We start from the raw sequence: 11563 nt of genomic DNA, 5'->3' as shown, positions 1-11563 counted from the left end.
GTTATTAAGTGCCGTCAAGTCGGTGCCAACCCATAGCGATCCTGTATAGGGTTTCCAAGGAGCAGCTGGTGAGCTTGAACCACCGACTTCGCAGTTCAAACGGCTTTGTAGTCTGGCGCATTAACCCACAGTGCCACACCAGGACTCCATATTTAATGTAGTGGACTTCAAAATTCTTTTTTTTTTGTCAGCCAATAGACTTCCTGATCAATCCATCTTTCTATCTCTCAGTATCCTCGTATCTAAAGCAACTTTTCATTATTTACTATTAATCACAAAATATTAAGTAAAACAGAAGTCCATAGGTGGTGCAAATGGACCTCAGAAGAAAGTTCTGAGGATCTGCTATGAAACTGAGCCATTGAAAACAGTGTGGAATGAGTTCTACTCTCACTCACAAGGGGTCGCCATGAGTCAGAGCTGACTCAAGAATAACTGGTTTTGATTATTAAGTAAAAAAACCATCCTTCCCTCTAAGAATGAAAACAGAGTTTAGTCTGTAACATATCTTAGTAGCATAAAGTTTTCTTAAATATAACATGTATCTTGTATTCCACACAGTATGTAATATAACTTTCCACTTAAATTCATTTTCTCCTCCATGAACCTTGATATCAATCTAGCCCTCAACTGTTGTCAAATCTCCATTGTTTTCTGGACTTGAACTTCTCAGCTGTGGACCTTTGCTGACAAACTGTTTCATCTCCTTTGAGTCTTAAATTAGTTTCCCCTGCTCTGAAGTAAAAATTCAGTGAGTATTTCCAGATTCATTCCTTTTTTTCTTAAGTTTGTGTGAATTTCCCCTAAGCTTAGATCCTTGCTCCAAAACACTTATCCCAACTCATATTTAAATTGTTTGCGCTATTAAAAACTTGCAGAATCCTAGACTTATTTTGTGGTGAGATCGTTTTCATGGTTTGGGTGGTTGGTTTTAAGTCTGAAATTCTTCTATGATAACTCTTAAATTCTTTCTCTGAGGATTGCCTCTTCAGGAGCTCTTGCTGCATCCCTATCGAGATGATTATTCCGATTCCTTCCTGATAGTAAATTCAAGTTGCTAGGGGTCCCTTCCCGGTCCATTTATTGTTATCACATTTATTTTGAGTTGGGATGTGTGCTTCCCAGGCAAGTTTCTCTTCAACAGTCCTGGGTCTTTTTTCTTCTGCACCTGGTTTGCTCTTGCAGCTTTCTGGCATCTTCTCCATATTTCTCATTCCTCTATAGCATTTACATGAGCCAGTTTAATAGCTTAGTGACTTTTCTTTTCTGGCACTCCTTATCTCTTCTTTATTCTCTGTTAAAGTCATAAATTTATATTCTGTTACACTTGCCTGAGAGTCTTCAACTGGTCTTGGGGGTCCTGTCATCTGAGTTCTGGCAGTTTCTCTTTGGTGTTGCAATACTATTTCATCCAACTTGAGTCGGGGGCTTATAGAACTTGTTTGCTTCCCCCCACCCAAAAGATGTGGCACTTTTTTCTTGGTGATCTTATTTTTCTGCTTTTATGCTGTTATTTTTAATTGTTTCTGACTGGGGGTGGGGGGGGGTGGGGCTGAGAGTGAGATTTGACTTGGATTTGGCTCTCGTTGCTATTACTCACATTTCCTCAGAAGCACCACACACACTTTCTCTTCTCTCTGCCTCTGACATATCATTTTTGAAAAGCTGTTGATCCTTGGTGTAAGTAGCATTAAGAAGAAGATAGGCTTCAAGCAGGGATGCTCAGGAATCCAGTTCTGTACAGTCATGAGCTTGGCCATCTGGAAGTCTCCTCTTGCTCAATGAAATGGAGTAAACATTGTCCATTATGAAATCCACCACACAGGCTGCCAGGGACGAATGGGATCCCACCCAAAGCCAATCGCTGCTCTGACAGGGAAATTGGCTAGCAGTGCCTGAGACTACTCCAGCCTCCCCCGTCCCTGATGTCACAATTCTGAGGCTGCTGCCTGCCTAGGAGGCTGTAGAAAGCTCGGTAGGTTCTCTCTCTGTGTGTCCTACAGGGTTCCACGGGCCAGGTCCCTGTCTGATGGCTTTTATGAAGAAATATCTCCTCCCCATTTGGGGTTTCTTCATGGCCTACTACTTCTATTCTGCAAATGAGGAATTCAGACCAGGTAAGTACCAACATGTCTTATTTTGGAGGACTAGGTTAAAAAACACAGGGATGCTGGAGTGTTTCTAAGGACCAAGATGAGTTTCTGATCGCCAAAAGAGGAGACTTTGTGGTAGGACTGTATTTCTATGTCCTACAATATAGGCTATGGGCAGGAGGGATGTGGGGAGGGGGGACCATGTAGTCAAAGGCTTGCCAAATAGGCCATGCTTTATTTGGCGCCCTTAATGGAATGCGATTTCAAGTCCTCTACAAAAATGAGGGTAATTCCAAAACACATAGCTCAGTCAGATCATTAGGCTCAGTGGAGAGAATGATAAGCAAATGGGAAGTGGCAGGGTTTCTAGAATTGATAACTAAAGAGAAGGGAAGGAAAATTCCTTTATGAACGTGTGTTTTGATTACTTTTTGCATTTTCTTTGAATTGAGAAAAACTTGGTAAGTCCAGAGATGTCTGGAAGTCCAGCATTTTAGTTTCCTGCCCTTGTCCTATGAACTCTGCCCATGGGGGGTTTTCCAAAACAATAGCAGGGAGACTTGGTTTAGAGCAACCCAATCAAACCCCATTTCAGAGCATGTTACACGAAGGAACACTGAAGCGTTCCATACAGTAATTCCATGCAACTTGAAGCCAAATTATCTGAGATCATAGACTTTAAAGTTTAACATCAAGAGAAGGCTACCCATGTCCAGAGAGGGAGGCGGGACACTGCTGCCAAGTTGGTATAGTCCTCACTTCCTTTTGGGATTCCCCAGAAATGCTCCAAGGAAAGAAAGTGATTGTCACAGGGGCCAGCAAGGGGATTGGAGAGGAGATGGCCTACCAGCTGGCGAAGATGGGAGCCCATGTGGTGGTGACCGCGAGGTCAAAAGAAACTCTACAGAAGGTGAGGGTTCTTTGCCCACAGACTCATATGCTCTCATGTGCTTACCTGTATTTCTATATATACTTACATATATACAAACAGGTGTCCAGAAGTAAGCACTTTCATATACAGATACCTATGCATATATAAGGAGCTCTGGTAGCGTAGTGGTTACAAGTCAGGCTGTCAACCTCAAGGTCAGCAGTTCAAAACTACCAGCTGCTCCACAGAACAAAGATGAGACGTACTGCTCCCGTAAAGATTTACAGCCTCAGAAACCCTGTGCAGGGTCACTATGAGTCGGAACCGACTCCACGGTACTTAACAGCAACAACATGCATATTGAAAGGAGCTCTGGTAGTGTAGTGGTTATGAATCGGGCTGTGAACCTCAAAGTCAGCAGTTCGAAACTACCAGTTGTTCTGTGGGAAAAAGATGAGGCTTCTGCTCTTGTAAAGGTTTATAGCCTCATAAAAAAAAAAAAAAAAAAAAAAAGATTTACAGCCTCGGAAAGCCTGTGCAGGGTCACTACGAGTCGGAACCGACTCCACAGCACACTACCACCACCACCATGCATATATTCATATACACACATTAAATTTACTTACTTAAATTTATACTCTCATATGCAGGTTCAGGACTCCTGGTGTGGCGCTGTAGGATCAGCACTGGACTGCGAACCACAAGGTCAGCAGTTAAAACCCACCAACTGCTCCTTGGAAACCCCATACATGGTTGCTATGAGTCAGAGCTGATTCGATGGCACTTCATAAAATGCAGGTTCAAACACCTATGGGGATATAAATATATGCATTTCCTCTCATACATACATATATACTGCATCCTCACACATAAAGTTCTTGAACTGTATATGTTCATAGACATGCACATTCACTCACATTTACACATGGATTCAAAGATATTTAGATATGTATGTCAAAGTTCATATACCAACATTCCAGTAGGTACTCATGACTATATATTCTCATACCCATGCTGACTCTCATTCTTATGCCCTCTCATACTCTCAGACTCACAACCACAAGGATGTATAATATAGACAGCATTACCTATATAGAAAGTAGCACCCATGCCCTTAATATGTTCAGAAAACTCTATGAGCACAAATCATGGACCCAGATCTCAGCACAGTGATAATTTATCCATTTACGTCCACCTTGTTCCAGAAAGTATTTTGGACAGAGGGCAATGACCAGATCAGCACACACACACACATTCCTGCCATTTTTAAAAAAATCAAAACACAGCTGTGAGTGATCGCTCTTTTAAATCTCAGTAACTTGAGAATGTTCCTCAAAGGTCTACAGCCAAGACTGATGCCAGTGCTGCTGTGTCCCACAGGTTGTGTCCCATTGCCTGGAGCTGGGAGCAGCCTCCGCACACTACATTGATGGCACCATGGAGGACATGATCTTCGCAGAACAATTCGTTGTCAAAGCAGGAAAACTCATGGGTGAGGTTACTTCTCCTCCCTCCTCCTCTGACTTTGCTGTAGGGGTCCAACACCAGGAAGCTTTGGAGAGGGACGGTTCCAACCCCAGATGGTTTCTCTCAACACAGTCATCTCTTGCAGGGGGGCTAGACATGCTCATTCTCAACCACATCACCAACACGTCTATGACTTTATTTAATAATGATATCCAACACGTGCGCAAAAGCATGGAGGTCAACTTCCTCAGTTATGTGGTCCTGAGTGTAGCCGCCTTACCTATGCTGAAGCAGAGCAATGGAAGCATTGTTGTGGTCTCCTCAACCGCTGGTGAGTGGAGCAGGGAACCATGTGGAAGGTAGGACTAGAAAAAGTGCCATGTGTTTATCCATTTCCATGCAGAGAAGTCCTGTAGGGTAAACTTGAAGTTGAAATGCTCACATTGATAGTACGCCAAAGGTGATTAGCAGCTTCTCAAATGCGTGGGCAGTAAGATAGTGGGCAGCTATATATAGTATATAGCTGAGTATATAAACCCCATGGAGGAAATAGATGCTGAGTAAAAGAAAAGCTATTAAGAACAAGTGGGACTATAAAAAAATGAGGGGTTGGTCAAGGTTGGTGGATGATAAAACCCATGAAAGTCAATGAGAAGATCAGTTCAGGACATCCACCAGAAACCTGATGACTTGTAATCTGCTAAATGGATGACCAGGTGGACAATGACAGACTGCTTGAGGCACTGTGAGAGATTTGGCCACATATATACAAATTCGCTTCCTCCATGACCAAGAGCTGTAGGTCAGTAGGGTTAATTGATGCAAAGGTAAAACTGACATTATACAGTTGTCTGGTAAGTGGGTTAAGCTAAGGCAAAGTGATCTGAGCAACAAAAGAAGACATATTAGTAATCACCAAAAACCCAAACCCACTACAACCAAGTCAATTCCAACTCATAGGAATCCTGTATTTGGAGTACTCTCTAAAATTTGTCCCTGCTACATTAAAAATCCAGTTTCAAGAACCAACTAAATAGAGAGGTATATACATAGAGGCGAAGTTTCATCAATTAGAGCTATGTGGACTCAAGAGAGGTCCCTAATGCCAGTAAAAAGCCTAAGAGTTTCAGCTTAGGGGAGTCTTAAGTCCCTGTCAGTATGAGTCCAGGAGAGCAGTTTGATGTTTCTTTGTTGATCTGTCATTTGCAAGGATAAGACTGAAGGTACTAACAACAGGATCCAAATTAGACTTCTCATTGTGGTTCCTGGCAATGTAAAAACAAATAACTTAAGACGTTTGCCAACTGTTAAATAGTTTACAAACATTAGTTATTTTGGTAACTAATCATACCACCTATGTTGTAGACAGTCCTATGTTCTGGCCCAGGAAAGGTCTGAATAGTGATGGGATAAGAGGGCAGTGCAACAGAGTGATTGATATGCATCCCTGTGCTTCCCAGACAACACAGACTCCCCACCCCTCCCAGACGCAGTCTCTCTTTGGGCTGAAAGGAAAGGAGAGCTTCCGGATGCATACTGAGTGGGAGGGTGCTGGGCACATCCCCAATTCATCCAAGGACATTAGGCCAAACCTTCAAATCAACTTTACTGATTCCAGTTGATTAAATAACTTCCATTCTAGGATGTGCTTCACCTTTGGCTGGAAATTTTCATTTCAATAATGCTCCCATAATCTAAATATGCTCAGGAGAAACATATTCATCCTAGAAGCCCAAGGGCAAGATGAAATTCTGATAACCTCTGTTTCCACATGTCTTCTACACCTATCAAATTTCATTTTGTATTTTCCATAGACTTCCGGTTGGTAGAAATCTCGCTGGATTTCTATTCCTTGTGTTTATATAGCCGAGAATTCAGCTGGTTTGCTTTGAAGTGTGTCTGTAAACTTGCAAAATCTGGCCATGTAGCTTTGTCTCCTGACTATTCTCTATTCTATGGCATATTCTTTTAAACAATATGCAACCATGCTCATTAATCCATCCTCTTTAAATTCTGGATTTCATAAACATGTGATGCTAGAACTCAAATGGATCCTAAGTTTAGTCAAAGAATATGAGGGTAGAGTTTTAATCATTCCTTCCAGGGAATGGCCTCAGCTGTTTATTGAATCAGTGACAGGCAGTTATTTTTTCCCCAATTTATTTCCAGGTATTGCATTACACTGCCAAGCAAATGTATGCTCCTGACTGTTAGGATTCCTGAGAGATATCCTATACTTGTAATATGTTCTCCAAAGGCTCAGCTACTTCCTTAGCATCATCATAGGTAGTATTGATCTTCTGGGAAACTTTATACAGTATTGATCTTCTGGGAAACTTTATACATTCATTTGCCAGTGAACACCTTTTTTGGTACCTATTGATCAAGGCTCTAGGTATAAGAAGACTTCAAAATATTTGTTGAAAAATTCCATTAACCTTTTCACAAACTTGGAAGCCCCTTTATACATGTAACATTCAGTTACATTGACTAGTCTCCACTCTTTCCACTACATAGTTGTATGCATATAAGCTAAGCTGCTATAACAAAGACCCAAGTTTACAGTGACTTAAACAAATCAAAAACTAATTTTCTTTCATAAAAACGCCTAGGGTAAGCCATCCAAGGCTAATTTGGAAGTTCTTGCTGTATCCCAGAACCCAGACTCTTTCTATCTTAGCACTGCCATCCCTAGACTGGTATCAGTCTCTTTATGTCCAACATGCTCATCATTCTGTCAGAATTTTAACGGAGAAAATACAGAAAGAAGGATAACCTGAGAGTTGGATACTTCCCTTGGGCTCACATCCCAGCAGCCACCCAACCCATTGCTGTTGAATAGATTCTGACTCACAGTAACCCTATAGGACACAGCAGAATGGCCACATAGGGTTTCCAAGGCTGTGAATCTTTACAGAAGCAGACTGTCACATCTTTTTCCTACAGAGTTACTGTTAGGCTTGAATTGCTGACTCTTCAGTTAGCAGTCAAGCATTTTAATCACTGTACTACCAGGGTTCCTCCAATGGTCATGCCTGCTGCAATTGCGGTCTCTATTCACAGTGAACATGTATCCAACTAAAGATCAAGGGTTCTGTTTCTATAACAGACATTGTTATTAGTAAACAAACAACTGTGTCTCCCACATCACCAATGTCAAGTAGGACATAACACTAAGAGGAGGCTTAGCCCAAATGTATACCGCAGGCCACACACACGTATCCAAACCCACTCTCACTCACATCCAAGATTCAGCACAAAACTTAAATCCTTCCCATCAGTGAATAGTAGGCAGGGAAGAGAGGAAGAAGGCAATGCCTTGATAGTGTTCTCTTTATGAAACAAATTGAGACAAGAGATATTAACACTTGGATTTGATTGAAAAAAAAAAATCAGTATTATTGGGCAGAGAACACTTGGAAACACCTGGAAAAGATTTATCTGCCAGTAGTTTAATTCAGACTGATTTAGGTTCAACTGTAGAAAAGTCAAGTTTATTCCATGTCTGAGCTCCTTGGCTTTGTGAACCCCACAACTAGGATCAGCATGTCAGTTACACACATGATGGCTAGAAAGAGCTCTTATTTCTGCTTCTCTTCTCTTTTATTCTTTCTTAGGGCAATCATGGATAAACTCTATCACCCCCTCCATTCCTTTCTCTTCACCAAATCCATTCACATACTGCTTTTTCAGTACTCCGCAGAGCTGCTTAAACATTTCCTCTTCCTCTCTACTGCAATTTAGCAAATTCCTTTCAGATATCTTACTTCCTTTCTCTTTCCCTTTTACTGATGATGCAAATAATAATGATAACAACAATAATGTAAATGCTAAACACACTGGGAAAGCCTAAGTGTAGGCATAGTAATCCTTCTGGATAAAGAAAACTCAAAGACATTTTTAAGTGGAACTAGAAGTAATAAAATACTGGGTTTCTTTAAGCATTCAACATGAAAACACATCAAAAGACTTAAAAGAACTTTACTATTACCCGTTGAATGCCTAGACCTCTCTTTGGAAGCTCCATGAGAGTTGACAGATATTGTCTCACTGTTCTCCAAGTAAATCTTTCTTTTGAAAGATCAACATTTTAAGTCTTATCCACATACACTAAGTAGTTCTGGTAGCATACTGGATGACGAGCTAGGCTGCTAACCACAAGTTAGCAGCTTGAATCTACCAGGCGCTCCTTGGGAGAACGATGAGGCTTTCTGTTCCTGTAAAGATTTACAGTCTCAGAAAGCCGATACCGGATCACTGTTAGTGAGAACCAACTCCACGGTACACCACCACCACCCAAATATACTTCATTTCTGATTTATTTATTCACAGCATTGTTTTGTACTATCTTTTATGGAAATGTGCAGTATTTCAGGCACATTATAAACTCAGTAAAAGAGTAAATAAACAAGCCTGTTGCCATCTAATTGATTCCAACTTCGGGGGCAATTACCTCATAAGACAATGCTTCTGTAGTAGAGCTCAAACACACTGATGAAGTCACTTGTTGGACCTCAACCTTTTTGTCAGTTGAAGGCTGCCTGTGTGGTCTAAATTGATTTCAAGAATACAACATTAAGGAGAGGGGGGTAAAAAACCAACAACAGGTTTTTCAACTACATGTATCAACTAACAGGATTTGGAAAATCCACAATATTGTTTGCAAAAGGACAAGAACATACAGATGTTAATCTCATTCCTGTTCTCAATTTTGGCATACCCACTCTTTCCTGAACAGTGGACAATGCCTCAATATATAGAAAGAAGTGAGGTACAATAGAAGGGGTCAGGGGAGTAGGATGGGAAGGGGAAATTATCTCTCACCCTAATAGTTCTAATTTTTATAAGAAAAGATGTAATTTTTACCTTAAAACTAATTACCCAGAATTAATTTTCAAGAAATGAAACTTCATAGGAGTGGAAATGTCCGTGCATGTAAATACAGGTATTTATACTTGAAGGGGAAGGGCCTGCAGGGTTGAACGGTTTGTGGGGGGATGGGTAAAAGTAAGTGGAGGAGAGTTATGTGTATCGTCTACAGTGCATTGAAGAATCCAAGAAGAGAATCAGAGCAAGAATCAATAACCTGGACATCAAATTCCCTGGAGTCCTTGTTGCCTCAATTCAAGGGATCGTGTTTGGGCAGAGAACCTGATGGGCTGAGACAGCACCTGCTTAACTTATCTAAGAGTTTAATGTTGTATGTTCCTCAAAAACAGAGGAGGTGGAAATTTGATGGAGATTTGGGGAGGACTTCTTCTGAAGACAATGTTAATTTAGTGCTAGTCATGACAGCCCTAAAATCATGGTGTGGCACTGCAGGATAATGCACTGAACCATAAAGTCATTATAAACTGCAAGGTCAGTGGTTCAAACTCACCAGCCACTTCTCTGAAACCCTATACAGGGTTGTTGTGGGTTGGAACTGACTTGATTCTACTTAACAACCACAACATGACAGCCCTTGAAAGACTGAGTGGAACTTATGTAGATAGCTGCCCCTGCTAGACCATGAGTTTCCTTCCAGTGTCCTTCTGGATGAAAATAGATGGGTTCTACTAAAAAATGAGGCTTTCTGCTCCCGTAAAGATTTACAACCTTGGGAACACTGTACAGGGTTGCTATGAGTCAGAATCAACTCCACGGCACATAACCACCCAACCAATCATCATATAGGAGTCCTGGTGTGGCACTGGGGGCTAATGTGTCAGACTGCAAAGTCGTTTGAACTGCAAGGTGAGAGGTTCAAGCTCAACAGCTTCTCCTTGGAAACCCTATACAGGGTCACCATGGGTCAGAATCCACTTGATGGCACTTAATAACAACAACAACTATCATGTAGCAGTCTTGAGTTGGTGATGTGGATTAATGCACTGGACTGCACCTATGCTGTATATATAGTATATACATGTTGTTGTTGTTGTTGTTATGTGCCATCGAGTCGGTTCCGACCCATAGCGACCCTGTATAGGGTTTCCGAGGGTGTAAATCTTTACGGGAGTAGAAAGCCTCATCTTTCTCCCGCGGAGCAGCTGGTAGTTTCGAACCGCTGACCTTAAGGTTCGCAGCCCGATTCGTAACCACTACGCTACCAGAGTTCCTGTAATTTATATGGTACTATAGAATCAGCACTAAGGAGCTCTGGTAGTGTAGTGGTTAAAAATCAAGCTGCTAATCTCACAGTCAGCAGTTCAAAACTACCAGCTGTTCTGGGAGAGAAAAATGAGACTTTCCATTCTCATAAAGATTTACAGCCTAAGAAACCCTATGCAGGGTCACTATAAGTTGGAACCAACTCCACGGCACCATCATATATCTTTGACAATATATAAATAGGAAATGAAAACAAAGACAAAAATTCTCAAACCCACTGCCATCAAGTCAATTCCGACTCCTAAGGGACCTTGTAGGACCAGGTAGAATTGCTCCTTAAGGTTTGCAAGACTAAATATTTATGGGAGCAGGCAGCCTAATTTTTCTCCCTCGATTTGAACCATTGACTTTTTAGTTGGCAGCCCAGCACTAAACCCACTACACCAACAGAGCTCTAAATAGGAAACCGGATCTTAAGAAAAAATACTATAAATGTACAAAACTTAGCACAATATAAGTACTGTGCTTAAATTTGAAATTTCGCTCTTGAGTTTCTTAACAAAAAGGAGATAAAAGAAAAATAATAGGGTAAGTGTAAACCTAAAATTGCATTCACAAGAAAGGATGCACAGAAGGAAGCAAATAATTTCTGAAACAAATTTATCAGAAAAGATTGAAAATAGGAGGCACAAAATAATGGAAAGACCAAGGCCCACAACAATTTTTAATGTTTCTGTAACTATAAAAGTATATATGTATATACATACATATGTTGTTGTTGTTCTTAGGTGCCATCGAGTCAGTACTGAGTCATAGTGACCTTATGCACAGCAGAATGAAACATTGTCCAATCCTGGGCTAACTTCACTACTGTTGCCACACTTGAGTCCATTGTTACTACCACTTGGCCAATCCATCTCGTTTGGGGTCTTCCTCTTTTTCTCTGACCATCCACCTTACCAAATATGATGTCCTTCTCCAGTGACTGGTCCCTCCTGACAATATGTCTGAAGTATGAGAGACGAAGTTTGGCCATCTT

The 11563-nt window shown here is 41.1% G+C and overlaps 1 protein-coding gene across 1 annotated transcript in view; it reads left to right on the top strand.

The window, feature by feature from the left end:
- Positions 1-1875: 1875 nt before the first annotated feature.
- HSD11B1 (hydroxysteroid (11-beta) dehydrogenase 1) overlaps positions 1876-11563 on the top strand; it is a 75293-nt gene continuing 65605 nt past the window's right edge. The window contains exons 1-4 of the mRNA XM_006834046.1: positions 1876-2117; positions 2873-3003; positions 4345-4456; positions 4577-4762. Of these exons, the coding sequence (XP_006834109.1) occupies positions 2030-2117; positions 2873-3003; positions 4345-4456; positions 4577-4762 (517 nt within the window). The 5' untranslated portion in view covers positions 1876-2029. The remainder of the gene's footprint in view (positions 2118-2872; positions 3004-4344; positions 4457-4576; positions 4763-11563) is intronic.

This window comes from Chrysochloris asiatica, unplaced genomic scaffold (genome assembly GCF_000296735.1).
Source record: "Chrysochloris asiatica unplaced genomic scaffold, ChrAsi1.0 scaffold00009, whole genome shotgun sequence".
In the NCBI taxonomy this organism is placed as follows: Eukaryota; Metazoa; Chordata; class Mammalia; order Afrosoricida; family Chrysochloridae; genus Chrysochloris; species Chrysochloris asiatica.
This window is presented reverse-complemented; position numbering and strand designations above follow the sequence as displayed.